The sequence below is a fragment of the Sapajus apella genome, unplaced genomic scaffold (genome assembly GCF_009761245.1).
Source record: "Sapajus apella isolate SASKATOON/1434 unplaced genomic scaffold, GSC_monkey_1.0 scaffold24, whole genome shotgun sequence".
Classification (NCBI taxonomy): Eukaryota; Metazoa; Chordata; class Mammalia; order Primates; family Cebidae; genus Sapajus; species Sapajus apella.
Window position 1 is genome coordinate 7,371,227 of NW_022436964.1, and position 18,365 is coordinate 7,389,591.

At 38.8% G+C, this 18,365-nt stretch overlaps 1 protein-coding gene across 1 annotated transcript in view; it reads left to right on the plus strand.

The window, feature by feature from the left end:
• GNAQ (G protein subunit alpha q) overlaps positions 1-18,365 on the plus strand; it is a 323,586-nt gene that overhangs the window by 206,420 nt on the left and 98,801 nt on the right. Inside the window, exon 3 of the mRNA XM_032290657.1 lies at positions 6,803-6,957. Coding sequence (XP_032146548.1) covers positions 6,803-6,957 — 155 coding nt within the window. The remainder of the gene's footprint in view (positions 1-6,802; positions 6,958-18,365) is intronic.

Genomic DNA, 18,365 nt, shown 5'->3' on the forward strand with positions numbered 1-18,365 from the left:
GTTCTAATGAAGTCAGAAAACTGAAAACAGTCTGATAAATACAGTTCATGTCCAAGTTTTCTGCAGGAGATTGTATGCTAAGTGGTATTTGCAAATTTGAGGACTCAGAGATCCAATACCTAGTAAGGGTCTCCAGACTGTAATTTCACATTTGAGCAAATTTAGGCTTGAGGGACTTTCCCAAGGTCACAGTAACCTAGTAGGTATTTATAACATGGTTTATATTTTTGGACAATTTTTCCTTTTCTTTTGCATTTTAAATAACTAGTAGCCTTAGTTGTCTGGCTTTTCCTTCAAGGATTTTATAGGCGTTCTGTAATTTAACCCTCTAAAACAAGTGCTATAATAATCCATTTAATGAATTATTAGAGAGAAGTAATTAGGAAGCAGAGGTTGAAGATGTTAAATAGCTTGTGCGAGGTCACAGTCAGCCAGTACTGGTTGGAAGTGGAATTGCACCATACAAGCAGTCTTGTCTCAGCATCCATCATTTTACTCTGTACTTCCTTTTAGCAGAAGAAAACAAAACCGAAAAGGCTGAGGGATTTTTTTTTTTTCCAAAGTTCATTTAGGAGTTTGTGATTTTTTTATTTAGAGTCAAATGCAAAAGTGGAAATAAGCACTTAGCAGAAAAGTAGGAAGATGTGTGCCTCAGTTCAGAATTGAGATGAACTCTGATGCAAGCTTGAACTTTCTCTGATTTGGAGGTCCTCTGTTTATGTTGGGCATCCCTTCAGACAGAGCAGGTCTAATAAGCTGGATATTTGAGCTTCTGCAAATGTGGAAGTTACATTTGGCTTTCTACTTCTGGATAGATGTAACATTCCAGTCTAAAGCCGCCTTCAGCTGTTAATGAGATTTTGAAAATCCATCCAAAGTGACTATGAGATCTTTTTCATTTCACCTAAAGGCTTGGCCTGCTGTGGGCAGGGTAGGACCCACTGTGGTAGGACCTCAGTTCCTCCTTGCCTTTGTAGAAGCAAACATGGAAACATCAACACATCTAGGATTAACCTGAATTTTATGGCCACTGAATTTTGAAAACAAGACATTACCACAGTGGCATATCTTGGGGTTTCCATGTGGTCTTTCCCTAGAATTCTGCCAGAGTTCCTGAGAGTAGCTACTTAGTTCTCACAATGTTCTCTCTAAGCCTTGCTACCAGCTTGCTAGGAATTCTGAAAGCTAGCATTCATCATTAAATATTTCCACCCAGTATATTTCAGCTGTAACTTAAAATGAAGTAGAATTATATTTTGCTGATATGATTCATTAACTCATACTACATTTTGTTTGTTTTTGTATTGTAGGGATGGTATCTCTCTCTGTTACCCAGGCTGGAATGCAGTGGCGCAATCATAGCTCTCTATAACCTTGAGCTCTTGACCTCAAGTGATCCTTCTGCCTCAGCCTCCTAAGTAGCTGGGACTACAGGCACATACCACCATGCTCAGCTAATTTTTGTATTTTTTAATAGAGATGGGGTCTTGCCACGTTGCCTAGGCTGGTCTTGAACTCCTGGCCTCAAGTGATTCTCCTGCTTCAGTCTCCCAAAGTGCTAGGATTACAGGCATGAGCCCACACAGCTAGGTTTCCCTTGTTTTTCTATGCACAATGTTCAAAGTAAACAGGATAGTCCATTATAATTGACTTGTTATTTGTAATATTTGAGGTGAATTCCTTTTCATCATTGTCTTTTTCATTAATAATTGTTTAATTTAGCAAGGGTCAAATTTATCTTTGTACTCTAACATTACTAAAACATATTGTTTCCACATACAGAACTTTTTTTTTAATAGATAAAAAATTGGGAGGATTATGTTTCTGTTGGGATGTTTATATGCACAATTTAAAAATCTGTATATATTTTGTAAAATGCTGTCATACTTTTAAATAACTTGGAGAATCTCAGATGAAAGCTCTTACATAAATGCAAATTATGGTTGATTATATTTGAATGCCATTTTCCAAAACAGCAAGGATGGAATTAAACAACAAAGTTTAGGAGGCAGTAAAAGTGACTTAGAAATTCCAACTTGGGTAAAGGCAACATGGTAATTGCTCTATTTTTGAGGGCAATAGTGTCTCTTAGTTTTGATGGAGGTTGACTTGTGAGTAATGGGTTTCTAGCAGACACAAATATTATAGCTTATGCTGTAGAGGTTAATTTGAATTCGGACTCGACATGAAACTTTCTCACAAGACAGTTTTTTTTGCAGTCTAAAGAAAGTAGTCCCTTTTAACTGTGAGCAGTGGTCACAGTGTTTAAAAAGTGCTATGTTTGTCTATGCTGCTTTTCCTTGGAGGGGTTATTCATCTTCGTCTTCACCCGCCAGCTACATCCTACCTTCTCTGACACCTCGTTTGACCTCTTCAGTCCGTACACAGTTGCACTTGCGCCATCCCCATGCACATTGCTCATGTGCATACGTAACTGCATTCTGTCCTGTATTCTCAGGTATTGTGTGATATAGTAAGGTCTTGTTTTGCTGAATGGTACTGGGTGCTCCCAGAGGGAGAGTGTCTTAACATTTCAGTGCTCTGTGCATTGTAGATGTATTCATTATATATTTACAATCATACAGTTTATGGCTAGATGAGCTCTTCGGTGATTTGGTTCACTTGCCTTATCTTATGAACACGGAAAATTAAGTTATAAAGAGGAAAAGTAATTTCTCGTAAGGGTTATGACCAGTGTTATGGTAAAGCCAGAATTAAAAGTTAGATATCCTAGTTTCTAATGTACTTCAGTCTCCCTCCCTCCTTCCCTCCCTCCTCCCTTCCTTCCCTCTTCCTTCCCTCCCTCCCTTCCTCCTTTCCTTCCCTCCTTCCTTCCTTCATTTATTGAGTTTCTACCACTTGCCAGGCATTTTGCTAGGCCCTGATAATGCAGTGTTGAGCCTATCTTGGAACTTAAACCATGATTAAGGAGAAGACAACAAATATAATACGTATACGCAAGTTTCTTCTGTTTGTTTTTCTGAGACAGAGTCTCGTTCTGCCACACAGTCTGGAGTGCAGTGTCCTGATCTCAACTCACTGCAACCTCTACCTCCTGGACTCCAGAGATTCTCCTGCATCAGCCTCCTGAGAAGCTGGGATTACAGGTGTGCACCACCATGCCCAGCTAGTTCTTGTATTTTTAGTAGAAATGGGGTTTCACCAGGTTGGCCAGGCTGGTCTGGAACTCCTGACCTCAAGTGATCCACCCGCCTTGGCCTCCCAAAGTTCTGGGATTACAGGCATGAGCCACCATACCCGGGCTTCACTAACTTCTGAACTAAATGTTGTTAAGGATTATCTAGTTCTATGAGAATAGATAGTGGATGGAAGATTTCCTTGAGAAATTGCCTTTTACTTGTCTTGGCATCATATTTGTATGTGGTTTTTTTTTTTTTTTTTTTTTGAGACAGAGATGAGTCTGTCATGCAGGCTGGAGTGCATTGGTGCCATGTCTGCTCATTGCAACCTCCGTCTCTCAGATTCAAGTGATTTTCATGCCTCAGCCTCCCAGGTAGCTAGGATTACAGGCATGCACCACCACACCTGGCTAATTTTTGTATTTTTAGTAGAGATGAGGTTTCGCTGTGTTGGCCAAGCTGGTCTTGAACTCCTGCCTTCAAGTAATTTCACCTGCCTTGGCCTCCCAAAATGCTAGGACTACAGGCATGAGCCACTGCACCTGGCCATGTATGTACTTTTAAAATGCAATTAAATTGGACAAGTATTTGTTGTATGCTCACTCTGTGCTGTGCCCCCAAAGAATTAGAGCTTGTCAGCCACAGCCCTTTTCATGTGTATAGTTAGAAGAGGGATAAGTTTAGACATAACTATTAACATGAAACAAAGTGTAGAAGATTCATGGTTCAAAGGACACAAAGATCATATTGCAGGGGGTGGGGGAAGGAGGGTGTTGAAATCAAGAAGAACTTCCTCTAAGCGATAGCATATGATAAAACCCCTGAACAAAAGCTCCTTAAAAATGAAGAGGGAAGGCATTCTAGATGTAAGAAAAAGCAAGCAGAGATAGATCAAGATAGGAAGTTACAGAAGTTTTCAAGCAACAGTAAGTAGTTTCATTTTACAGAAGCAGGCTCTTTGTGGAAAGTTATATCATTGAAAACATTGTCTTCATTTAAATGCCTTTAGAGTCCACTGGAATTAAGGATGGATAAATATTCTCTCTTGTTCCCATACTCAGAACATAGAATCTTGTCCTTTGTTTGCTTTTTTGGTTGACACACACACACACACACACACACGGAGACATTCACAGACACACAGCAAGAACTAATTCCCTCGTTGTATTGCCTGGCATCTCACAGGGATCTAATAAACATTTTATCATAATAGCGAAAAGTGTCTGGTATCCTGAAACTTTTCTCTAGTAGAAGACAACTGCTCTAGAAACAGAAACCCAATTCTTCCAAATAACATGGCTTGGCCTAGGGTAGTGAACATCAAGTTCATTTTAGAAATACTGTCTATGTTTGCCTATGTCATCATTTAGCTTTGACCCAGTTCAGAGAGGGATCTCAACCATTTCTTTCTATGCATAGTAGAATAGTTTGTCTAAATATTATTACGGAAAATGCTGGAAAATTATTCATTCATTAGCATGTGTTAACTGGTACCCACCTACCACTTTCCAGGGGCTCTTTAGGAACATAGTGCTTGGCCAAGCTTTTTAGAGGAGCAAAAGAAGAATCTTTTAGAATAAATGTTGTAAATGAGTGGCCCTGCAGTTCATTTCAGGCAAAAGATATATTTTGTCTTTTATAGAGTTGCCAAGATTCAAAACTTGAGGTATTTTAAAGAAAAATCTAGATTTTTGGCTTTCCTTGAAAAAAAATTGGAGGATCTGGTCAAATGGGCCTACATTTCCAATGGCAATACTTGTTTGGAGCTAAATGGCATCTGCCCTCTTTAATTAGGATATGTATTTCTCTGTGTGCTGCACACAAGAAGCAGCAGAGTCAGATTCAAAACCTTGACTTTAGACTCAATCCAGCAGGAAACCACCCTGCATATATCCACATGCCTTCCCCCACCTACCTCCCCAAGATTCACAGGATCCTCAGGAGAACCCAGTAGTAGAGATGCAACCATGGGAATGTAATTTAGGATTAGATCAAGGGTGATCATTGTTGTATCTCAGGACAGAGAGAACTTGTTCATATGCAATGAGTAAAGGCCAAAAGGCAAGGGTTGAAACTTGACATTAGACATACCTGCAGAGGTTGAGCAGAGTGGAGGAAGCCACATGTGCTTGGAGCATATGGGGCCAGTACTGACCCTGGGGATCTGGGAGGTTCAACATGGAGTAATGGATGCTCTTGAGAGGCAGAGCACAGCAGTGGGGATTCATTGAGGAGTCAGTGATGCTCTGTTTTCAAAGGGCAGGTCTCAGAGGGAATGATGATTGAGGTGGGCCCCACCTGGCATGGGATTAAGGAATAGGACTACAGGCTGGTATGATCGTGGGTGGGATAACACTGCAGATTGCCTACACAGGGACTCAGTACAGAAAGCAGCTACAGGGATTTATTTTCCAAAATCAGAATACCAGCAAGAGCTGGGGCTTCTCAGTTACTAGATCTGATTGTCACAGTCAGAACAGAGCAAATAAGGAAGGTGATTTCTTCAGTCTCACTGTATTGAGCTTCCTAAAACCTTAAGTCAAGATTAGTCTATTGGCATGGGGCCCTTCCCACACAAAAGAAGAGAAGGAAGGTAAAGATTGGGAACTAGACAGGGCCTAACATGGATTACATTTATTAAAATTCTACCTGCTTAATACTCTGTGAAATGAATAGTTTGGCCATGATGTCATCATGATAGCCATTCACTAACCTTGTTTCAAAGTTTATATTTCTGTACAAAATCAGGACTGTTTCAATAATTGTCAGCCGTCGGCCTCCAGTGTCCAGCATAATTAGTTATTTGTGCTTAGTTGCATGTTTATATATGTATGCTTTGTGTATATCTATTGCATTCAATAAATCCTAGTTTGATTGGGATTGTTAGGCAGTGGTGTAGTCTGGCTAATTTGAGGGTTGACCATAAAATATTTTTGTTGCAATCTTACTGAAAAAAATCTTAATTTCTTTATCTCTTTCCTGCTAAATGAAGATAACCAAGTTCTTTTACATTGTTAGAAAATTAAATAGGGGGTACTCAATCTGATAATGTAGATAAGGCAGATAAAAAATAAATATTTTGGAAGTTTGGGTGCATAAGAGTGGAGGGGTAATTATCATTGTTGTCCAGATTAAATTATTAATATTAATTGTTCTTCTAGTGGTTTTACAGCCTGTCCTGAAAGTGAACTAGAGAAGCTAATCTGATTGAGTTTCTGCTTAGACACATGACACCCATAAGCTGGCTATATTATATGTTTTATTATACTAAACTATAAACAGAGGGGATAATTACTCCTGTCCCCTTTTCTTTTAATAATATTATTTTAGGATTATGATAATACCTAAAAGTAGTGGTATATGTAAGCATAACATTTTCATTGTTCTGATGGGAGAGCTGAGTACGACACTTCCTCTAGTTTCCTCTAATCCATTCTAAATAGCCTCAAGGTTTACTCTGGAGGAAAAGATTTGGGACTGAGTTCTCTCTAAGAAAAACAAAAAATATGAAACATGACTTTATTGTAAACCAGTTTAAGGACCAGTATATGAAGGAAGATGTTACCTGAATTGTGTGCAATGTAATATGCAAACCAAAGATAATTTGGAAAGTAATAGAGTATTAAAACTGCCTTTTTTTTTTTTTTTTTAAATTTAAACAGGCTCATGCCCAATTAGTTCGAGAAGTTGATGTGGAGAAGGTGTCTGCTTTTGAGAATCCATATGTAGATGCAATAAAGAGTTTATGGAATGATCCTGGAATCCAGGAATGCTATGATAGACGACGAGAATATCAGTTATCTGACTCTACCAAATAGTGAGTATCCTTCCAGGAGGCCCTGTGGATTTTTTCTTTACTTCCATGTGAAGGTCTTGCGATTATCATAACTTCTTCATTCTGTCCTGTGTATGTCATATACGATTCAAGCTTCAAAAGTTAGGGAGTATAGATAATGAACTTAGGCCAACCTCATAAATCTAGATTAGATTATAAGGAACTGGTATCATGAGTCAGGGAGAACATTTCTTTTACTGTTTTCTGTTTGAAAAACAAACGGAAGACTCTAGGAATCTGATTTCACAAACCTGTCTCCTCCCCCAAATTGCAAACTAGCAATTCTCACAAATGCCACTGTTACTTGAAATCTTGTAATAATAATTTTTGATATAAAATCCGATCTTATTTATGTGCTAGAAAACACCTACACACGTTTGAAACTGCAAACAGAAATATGTTTGATTATGGCTTCTTAAAACATCAGACTTCCTGGTTTCCAGTTTTCAGACCCAACAACTTTGACTGCTTTCTGAGAGCCACTGTTATGTTGATGGATGGGTTTTCCTTTGCATGAAAATTGCATGTGAGTCTGATTTTGCATACATTCCAGAATAATTTTGTGAGCTCTCAGTCAAACTCAAGTGTCCTGGGAAAGATTTGCAGTCTAGAAATCTGTTACTTCTCTAGAATAAATCTGATTTAACAGAAAGAAAGTAAAGATTTGGCAGTCATCAGATTAATGTGATCAATGTAGTCAGCAATCTAGATAACCAGGCTCATAGGTAGTTTTCTTTTTGTAATATTTAGCCAGGTTTCTGTCTTCATTAGTTATATTAATACAGCATCTGCCTCTTGTTTTGGTTCTGGGCAGACAGAAGAATGGGTAGAAAATAATCAGCAGCCTTATGCCATTTCATATGATAAAGTGATCCACTGGATGAGGGCTGGCCCTTGGGGAAAATAAGAGGCCCTGATGCGCTGCTTGACATCACTCAGAAGTGCGTGGAACATCCAAGAGCTATGTGACTCTGTTTTTTCAGTAAAATTATCATGCTTTTTACTCTTAATTCCACGCATTTGTAAAAGATGTGATTCATATCAGCCACATAAATGTTGCCTGATCAAACTAGTTCTTCCATTCTTATGGTAAATTTGACTTATGCCATTCTGAAATGTGACACAATGCTCATAAGTGCCATCTCTGTCATATTTAATGTTTTAACTAGCATTAACTCTCTTGTGTTTCCTCTGAAACGTGCGCTTTCTTCATTTCTCCTTTCCTCATCCTTCTTATACACCTTCATATAGTACTTCTCCTTTCTGGTCTTTCTCTTCTGCTGTCCTCCCTGCCTGCCTTCTGTTCTGCCATTCTCCCTCCCTCTGTCCTTCTTCCCTTTGTTCCTTCCTCCTAGTCTCCTACTATATAAGTTTCTGTGAGTACAGAGATGAAAAAGATGCATTCAGCTCTTGCCTGTTCTAAATTCTGCCCCCTCGACCTTTGACCAGCTGTCTTTTTTACTCCTGCCCCCTCTGTCCTTCTGTTTCTTTTGCCATTTCAAATTCCATCTATCTCCCCATGTTGCTGCTGTGTCTCATCCATCATTCCCTGTTCCCATTCATTATGTCTCTCCTGTCTGCTTATTTATCCTCCGCTCTAAGCTTTGAATCTCTCTGGCTCTCTCTTAACTCCTCACTGCTTCTCACTTTGCTACTGTGATATCTTGCCCTCGCCTTTAAAACTAATGCATCCTCCATTATAAAGTTACATTTACTGATTCTTCACCTTGTATCATTTTTCTTTTAACCTCTATCTTTTCACTTTTAGTTTGTCTTATCTCTTCCCCTCCCTACCTATTCTGTTCCTTACCTGTCATCTGTAACTGTTCTCCCTGTAGAGAGTCCTGCTACTGGGCAGTCAGAGCCCCCTAGTATCTAGTAATTATGTGCTTACTAGGGTTACGTCACCCCCTTAGGATTTGCCTCCCCCTCCTGGGATAGACTCTCTGAGAGTCCTCTTTGCACTGATGGCACCTGCATTGGACTATGGATGTGTTCTTGAGACAAGACTTCATCACAGCTCTGATGATATACCCTCAGTTTAGATTTGTGGATTTCTAGACATGAACCCATTAGTTAGTATGACAGTTGGATGCTGCCATCCAATTCTTGAGTGGGGCAAGAGCTCTCCTAGAGAGTTTCTCCAGACTTGTCAGTGCTGTGATCCTGGGAAAAGCTGCTATGTTAGACTTCTGTCAGTGCAGGCGTAGTCTGCCATAGAAACAGGGCACATTCCTTATGATAGGGCAAGACCAAAATGTGGGGCCATCTGGCACAGGCTGATCTAAACTCCTTCAAATGATTATTCTTTAAATAGTTCTACATTTCCCTAGTGAGAATGAGGAGAAATTGATTTTCTAAATTGTATATATCTGGGCCAGGCATGGTGGCTTATACCTGTAATCCCAGCACTTTGGGAGGCCAACGTGGGTAGGTCACCTGAGGTCAGGAGTTTGAGACCAGCCTGACTAATATGGTGAAACCCCATCTCTACTAAAAATACAAAAAAAGTAGTGAGGCGTGATGTTGTGGGCCTGTAGTCCCAGGTGCTCGGGAGGCTGAGACAGGAGAATTGCCTGAACCCAGGAGGCGGAGATTGCAGTGAGCTGAGATTGAGACCTATCACGCCACTGCACTCCAGCCTGGGTGACAGAGCAAGATTCCATCTCCAAAAAATAAATAAAAAAAATATATGTGGATATATGTAACCTAAATCTTTTTTAACCATACTTTATGCTGAAGTACTAAAGTGAATTCTAACAACATGTACTTATATCCTTAGACATATCAGTATACATCTCTTTTTGAAAAGTAGGACATTTTCCCACCTAATAAATAATACAGTATTATACCTAAAATTAATTAAGTTCATTTTATCATTCTATACCCAGTTCATATTCAGGTTTCCTAAATTCTTCCAGAATGTCCTGTAGAAGTAGTTGATTTCAGGACTTCACGTTACATCTGGTTATATCCCCTAAAGTTCTTTTAATCTAGTAGAGACCCATTTTGGATTTTACTGGCATCTTCAAGAGATTGGCCTAGATTTGCCTGATTGCTTCTCAAAGTATGATTTAGTTTGCTCCTGTATCTCATGGATTTACCATAAACTAAAAGTTGTATTTAAAGTCTTTATTAGATTTAAGTTAAAAATTGTGACTAGATTATATTATAAGTGATGTTGCACACTTGTTTACCCATGATGGATGAAGTTAAGATTTACTGCAGGGTAGTGGCACCCTCCATTATAAAGTTATATTTTTCTTGTCTCTTGTCGTGTTAGTGTGTCACTGAGCAATCTCTAGTTCTTCATAAGCTCTTGATCTGATGCTTTTATTTCCAACTGATAATAATTGCCAGAATTAATAATTCCATTAGAATTTGTAAAATAATTATTTTCCTGTTTTGTCAGTTGGTTTATATTGACATTCTTCTGCATAGAAGATTTTATCTCTTGAGCTGGTGCTATTTAATTAATCATTTGAACGAGGACATGTTGAGAAAGAGGAGGTTGTCTTGATAATTACAGTGAAATAGAAGGCATAAACTGAACTCTCCAGGACAGGCAGGGATGTTTGATCACCTTAGCTAAGTGAAACCAAGGCGGGAAGGTTTTTTTCCTTCATTTTCTGTAGAGGACTCTGTTTACTTAAAGGGGAGTAGAATCAATTTATTCCTGCCAGTTATGTAAGAGGTTGTTTGTATAAACCAGAGTTAAATGGACCCACATTTCAGGTCTCCTCCAGGGATGTTTTGGTATTCTCTACACATAGTGCCCAAGCAGCCTGCCTGGCTTGCCTCTGTGTTCCACATGTTTCTTCAGTGTAGTCTCATCGGATGCTCCACGAACTGGCAAAGATGAAGCTATATTGGGCATCACTAATTCCCAGTACTAAATCATGTTCACAGATAACTCAGAATAATTCCTTTCTCTGTGTTGTGACAACTGTTATCCCTTTTCCTTTCTGACTTTTTTGTGTACCCCCTAGTACATTTTCAGTATGTTGTCTGGCCTCCTTTTCTTCATATAGGGTTTCTGTGTTGTTGTTCCTATCTTTATAATAAAAACATACTTCATTGTTATTCTGGAGCTACTTTCTTATTCATTAGCACCACCTTACAGAAATATTTCTGAACTTAGGACCAACTTCTTTTGGTGCTGCTTGTGTCTAGTGGCAGGACTTTAGTATAGATTTAGGGGATACATAACATCTAAATCTCTGTTAGTAGGAGAACCTCCCTGCCACACACACCTGCATAGTTGCAGTTCTTTCCACAACTCTGCTGGTTGTGAGATGCAGGGCAAGCGACTTACAAAGAATGCTGGGAGCAGAGGCCAGGCATGCCTGTCATCTTTTCTCTCTGATGAACTCCTGTTCATTAAGATCCAAATCAAGAGTCACCCTTTCTGAAAGCCTTGCCCAACACCAGTGACAGTAAATCACTATGTCATCTATCTTAACACTGTGTATATCTCTTTTATTTCCGACATGACGTTTACTAAAGTGCCTCTCTCCTCTACCCTCAGTGCCTGGCAGCAGTGCTCATGTTTGACTTTCACAAGTGATTGTTTCGTGAAATAATAGATGGATAATTTCTACTATTTCAATGACCATGGTATAGGAACCATCTCTCTCTGGCTGTTATAGATGAACTATGAAGCTTCAGAACCGATGGCATTCTAGTATTTTTTCCTGCTGTTGTTGAAGGTCTGGGATCTGAAAAGCCTTATTATCAAAGACAATAATAGCTGCCATTTACTGAACCTTTACTATATGTTAGATTCTGTGCTTAGTCATTTACATGTGTTATCTCATTTAATCCTCAAAGCGTCCTACAATGGTACATAGTTCTTAGCATGGCCATGTAACAGAAGAAAAAAACTAGGATTCAGGCTGAATAATTTGTTCAAGATCACATACTTAGTAAGTGAATGGAATAGGAGTTGAATTCAAATTTGCTTATTCCAGAGCCCAAGCTTTTAACCACTGAAATAGAACCTCACACAGGGTGGATGGTTGGATAATAGATAGGTGATTGACAGTTTCTAGATAAGATAGATGGATAGATAGGTAGATAGATGAATTAGTAGATAATACCTATGATTTGATGGTTTATCACTTACCATGAAGAACAAATTATTGGTCTTTATCAATATTGTGTACAGATAGTCTCACATTTATAAAGTCAAGAAGGAAAATTATATAAAATTGACTGGAAAACAAACCCAACAGGTTTTTGGTCATCATTATGAAAACTTAGTCATGTTTAGCTAAGCAGCAGTTATCCATATTAACATGGAAGATGTTCTCAGCCACAGATAATTCAGGAATGTTATTTCTTTGTTTTAACCTACAGTCTTTATCTCTCAGCCTCTCTCCTGACACTCCAGCCAATCACTTTTTACCAGAACCAGTAAGAAGGACACAATAAAATGATTTGAGCTTCCCTTCTACTTTGATTAGCCAACTTGCCTATCATAGTAAGCAATCAGATGACTCAAAGGACAAGCAATGATGATAAAAACAAGGCGATGGGAAATTCCAGATAATAGATAATTGGCTTTAATTTGGTGAATTCTTCCAATTCTATTTAATGAAAGAATAAAAAGCATTCTAAGATCCTAGGGAGTCTTGTAGATTCATTTGTTAACTTTTTCATTATTGATAAAAAAACCTGAAGGCCCTGAAAATGATTAAAGAGCACAATAAACAGATGGTTGTAGGTTCATTTTTTCTCCCTAGATTTCACCACCTGCTTCAGTATACTGAGACATCAGGTCATGTGAGTTCACTGCCTACAGTACCAAAGGCTCCCTGACATTAGCCAGAGGACACAAGTCTCAATTCCATTGGTGTATAGTGAGAAAAGGCCTCATATGCAGGCTTTGGCTAGTCTACCCTAGCTGTTTTTGCCTTAAGAGACAAAATAATTCCTAATCTTGCTTTACTGAATTTCCTTCCAGGGAGTTTGGTAGATCAGACACCTTGAAATTTCCACATGATCTGGAGCCCATAAAGAACATGAATGAATTGGCTTTTTGGCATAAGTCAACATTGTAATTTCCTTCTAAACTCATGCTTACATTTTTTTTATTATGACCAATTATCTTCTTGCACCAATATATTATGTGCCATTTGAATTTAACAAAAGGCATTTCAAAGATAGGGTAACACATCCACCTGACTTAGGCCAGTCCTTCTTGAAGCAGAAGTACCTTGCTAAAAAGTTGCTGACGGATGAGTCAAATACTTGTACTTTAGGGTATATTGGTTTGGCGGTTGTAGTTATCTTCACTTTCCTCTGATAGTTTTTTGAAAAAAGTTTAAGCCTACTCTAGGCTTTTGAAGGCAGATAAGACCATTGTATGGTGTGAATATTAGATGGAAGTCCTGTTGGAATTCCCTCTGCTACTCACTACCTTGGGGGCATTGACTAAGCCTCACTTTCTTCAGACAAGGATTACATGTGGTACATAATCCTTCAGTACTCCTCCTAAATTCTAAAGTCCTTTGATTCTGTTGCAATAGACTCCTTTTATCTGAGAAGTCATTATCCTATGCAGTCAAATGAAAACCTGGCACCTTAAAATTTACCTGGAAATGTAATGAACAGAGAAATTATTCTCTGCATGATTAAATTACTAAAAATGCTATCTTTAGCTAGCTCAGAAGAGGGCATTGTTCTTGCATATGTTTGCTGGTTTTTAGAGTGACAATAATAACACAAAGTGTCATTCTTTTCACTTGAGTGACATATTTAATTATTTGTGCTTTGTTATCTAGTGGGCCACATTTTCCAATCTTTGATAAAACAACAAACAAAAACGCCTGCATTTGTCTTTCTCAGTGAAACTGATGATTCTAAGATGTGGTCTTTATTATTCCCTTTTCAGAATGCTCTTCGAGATGAAAAGATAAGGCTAAGATATGCTTAACTCTATTCTAACCTTCATTACAGAGAAGGAACGGGAAAAGGGCTGGGATTAGGCCCAGTTTTTCATTCATTTCACTATGCATTTGGGAGAGCCAGTGTGCTGTTTGCTCACATTTTAGCAGGACATTTGTTTGGACTTTCAGTAGTTTGGCCTTTTCTTTCTAGGCATTTCCACAGTCTACTCAGGATGACGATGTGCCTAGCTAAAGCTTATTACCATAGAACAGGGATTAGCAAAACTGCAGGCCAAATTTGGCCTGCTGCCTATTTTTGTAAATAAAGTTTGGTTGGAACATGGCTATGCTCATTTGTTTATGTATTGTCTATAGCTGCTTTGCACCCAGCGGGAGAGTCAAATAGTTGTAACAGTGATCATACGGTCCAAAAGCCCTAAAATAGATTCTCTCACTCTCTCTCTCTCTCTCTCTCTCTCTCTCTCTCACACACACACACACACACACACACACACACACACACACACACTCTCTCTCTCTCTCTCTCTCTCTCTCTCTCTCTGTCTCAAACCCCTCTTAGAGGTGAAGAATAAATATTAAAAAGCAGCATCACTCTGCTTATGCCATTTAGATAAAACCTAGTTTAAGACTGATGCTCTGAATTAACCCCAAGATAACTAGAGTACTGAGTGAAGCGATGGCCTGCAGTATTTCAGTAGTCCTTTAGAAATACCGCTTTGCACAATAAAATGATTGATAGGAAGTGAGCAACAGAAAGCTCTACATCACATTTCCTGGAAGTACCACTAAATGCCAAACAAAAAATGTCTAGCACTAAACATGGCATGAATAACCAGAAATGTTCATGGAGTTGATTTGGCTTCTGAGTGCAATGATTATGTGTCATGTATGCGTGACTCGCAGTGTCTGGTATGGTATGGTGGTATGTTGCAGCTGATTAGAGGGTTTCATAGGATTTAGCAATCAATTGAAGCAGAGATAGGAGTTACAGGCTTTTGTAAGAGGGCTAATAGAACATGCACATGACTAGAAGACAACCCTACCCCACCTCCAGTCATGGGGAAGCCAAAGAATCTTGCTGTCTTCATGTAACCTGTAAGATCATTCAGCATCCTTTTAGACTCCCTACCTCCCAAGAAGCCTTGTTGACTGATATTCTTGTTCATCATCGGGTTAAAGTCTTTTTCAGTTTAAAATAATGAATTGTTCAAGTGATTCTCCTGCCTCAGCCTCCTGAGTAGTGAGGATTACAGGCACGCACCACCACGCCTGGCTAATTTTTGTATTTTTAGTAGAGACGGGGTTTCACCACGTTGGTCAGGCTGGTTTGGAGCTCCTGACCTCGTGATCCACCTGCCTTGGCCTCCCAAAGCGCTGGGATTACAGGAATGATTTGAATTTTGATTTATAATTAGTTTACCTTAACTCAGATTAGCATGACCAGCTCTAACATGACCAGCTCTCCAGACCGGATCATCCTTGTCAAAATGAAAGTTCTAATCTCACAGAACCAGTATCTAAATTAAGGTGACATAACTGACATGACCATGGGAGAGTCACTTACATCAGCATGACCTGTTGCTCATGGCTGACTCTTGGCTGCAATCACTGGAACCTTGCTTTTGACCCAACATTACATCTGCATTATAGTATGGTTATTTATAACACATTTATCTTCATTACCAGACTGTAATCTCCTTGAGGACAGGATTTGTGTCTTTTTTTCTTTCTAGCATAGTGCCTAGCTTATTGTAGACTTTCTGTAAAAGTTGTTGAATGAATGAGTGATAGAAGAAAAAGGGAATTCTGTGTCTTTCCTAATTTCTTCTCATCTTGTCTCTCCTTTTCTGCCTGTTCAAATCCCATTCTGTCTGCACAGAGTAACCCATCCCCCATCTCTACTGCACACTATTCTCCGGTGACTACAGTTCATAATCATTTCTCCCTTCTTAATGCATTCATCATTAGCAGCTCACAATTTGGCACTTAATTGTTTCTTAATTGATTCATCGGTGCTCTCTTTGCTACACAGGTAGCCTGAGATCCCTAAAGGCAAAAAATGTATTTTAACATATTTTGTACTAGTTCTCTGTGCCAATCTCCTTCCACCCAACACACTGCGTTGGAATTTAATGTATAACAGATTCCCAATAAATATATGTGAGTTAACTGAATAAAGCATCACCATCCAATTTTAAGACAGGCAGACCAGAATTAAAAAGTAATCTTCAGCTATTTCTTGATATGTTGTAGAACTGTGTCAAAATTAATCAACAGCTTTGAAAACTATCATATATAAAAGATGAATAAGTTAACAAAGCCAAATAGGCAAATTGAAAAAGACCTCCTTTCTTCTTTATTTTCTCTCTTTCTCTCTCATTCCTATTGTTTTGTTTTCATTTTCAATTACAAAGTTGATTTATTTTTTTTTTGAGCACTACACCTGAGAATCTATTGCTGTCAGCCTGACCCTGGCGCTGGCGTCTGCCTGGCAGACCCTTAGTTGCCTGGCGCTTTCCCCATTTGACACTGGTGTTCTCTTTACACCAAACATTCAGATTCATAAGATAATGAAACTACCAAATACAGTGATAGATTTTTTTTAGGAGATATTTAATTTAGTTTTAAAAATCTTATTTTTCTAGATGGGTTAGTTCATTGGTAGAGGGAAATTGAAATGCATAATCCTGAAGCCTTCTCTTTTATCCTCCAGAATGGTCTCCCTTGAACTGCTTTTATAAATGGTAGGATTATAACCCACCTGCTACCACTGAGTTTAGAGCCTGCAACTTTGTATTCAAAGTAAACTTGGGTGGGCGCAGTGGCTCACGCTTGTAGTCCCAGCACTTTGGGAGGCTGAGGCAGGTGGATCATGAGGTCAGGAGTTCGAGACCAGCCTGACCAAGTGAAACCCTGTCTGTACTAAAAATACAAAAGTTAGCCGGGTATGGTGTTACACACCTGTAATCCCAGCTACTCAGGAGGCTGAAGCAAGAGAATCACTTGAACTTGCGAGGCGAAGGTTGCAGTGAGCTAAGATCGTGCCACTGCACTCCACCTTGGGTGACAGAGCGAGACTCCGTCTCAAAAAAAATAAAAAAAAAGCAAACTTCTTATGAACAAAATACCTGTTAATAAATGCTGCTTATCCTTGAAATCTAACATGTATGCCAGGTATTGAAAAGGAAAAAGGAAAATTGATTTGCTCTCTGCAAAATGAGCTTTTTAGGAGACGGAAGTGTTTGTGGAGTGAGCAATCTTATGCTGCTAACCAGCCTAACCAGATTACCAGCCAGGCTCCTGTCAGCCACAGGATTTGCCAGATGAGGAAGGGACTAGAGTAGGTCATGCTACCAAAACCTCTCCTTGACTTTCCCCTCAGGATAGCAGTTTCGCAGAACTGTTACTTCTCCATTTGTTTTTGCAGGTCACTTTACAATTTTTTTTCACTTTTTTCCTTTGAACCTTTGTGGTCATAGAGCAACTGCACAATAACCGTGTGTTTCTGATTTCTCTTTAGCTTCTAGTGCTTTTGACAGTGTCAGATACCATCTCATGGCATGATCTAGCTTTCAACTCCCTGAAGACTGTTCCTCTCACAATGAGGTCTTCTTAATTTTTTTAAATGAAGTCAACCTCATTTTTCTAACCTTCTTTTCAATAATTAAAAATGTGAAGACCTACCCAGAATCATTTTCTGTGCCATAACTTCATCTTAGTATTTGACTTGAACTGCAAATTTGTTATAAATGCAGCCTCTCCATGGGAGGTCCTTACACAGGGGTTAAAAAGCTCCCCAACCTCCAACACACACCCCGTGTCATGCTACAGCAAATGCCCCAAGATGCTGTTTCGTTTATCTTATTATGTCTGGTTGGATTTTCATGAAATTTCAGAGATTTCTGTTCCTACCTAACTACCCGCAGGTACTTTTTGCCTTTTGGAGTAATTGCTGATGGTTGTATGCCTCTAACTTCAATATGTATATATTTAGAGTCAGGATCTTATTATGTTGCCCAAGCTGGAGTGCAGTGGTTATAGCTTCAAACTCCTGGGTTCAAGCTATCTTTCTGCCTGACAGCCTTCCAAGTAGCTGGGACTATAGGCACATGCCACCACACCTGGCTTATAAAATTTATTAACTCTAGCTGTAATGTGATATGTTTTACCTGCTAGCTCATATCTCTATATTTTAATTCTTTGTTTCTTTCATTTAAGAGAAAACAAAGCATTTGAATTTTTAATTTCTATACTGTGCTTGGTTTGGATTTTAGTTAGTCTTCCAGACATAGGTGGGAAGGAGGGTGCTTTTTAATCTTAAAAAGAGACTTTTAAAATTCAGCTTTCATTCATGTCAAATGGGAGCATAAATTAATTTGAAGGTCAACTCAAAACTGTTATTGATTAAATATTGTCAAAATTAAAGAACAATTGGAATCTCTTTTTAAAACATATTCAAGAGAGAAAGTGTTATGTATA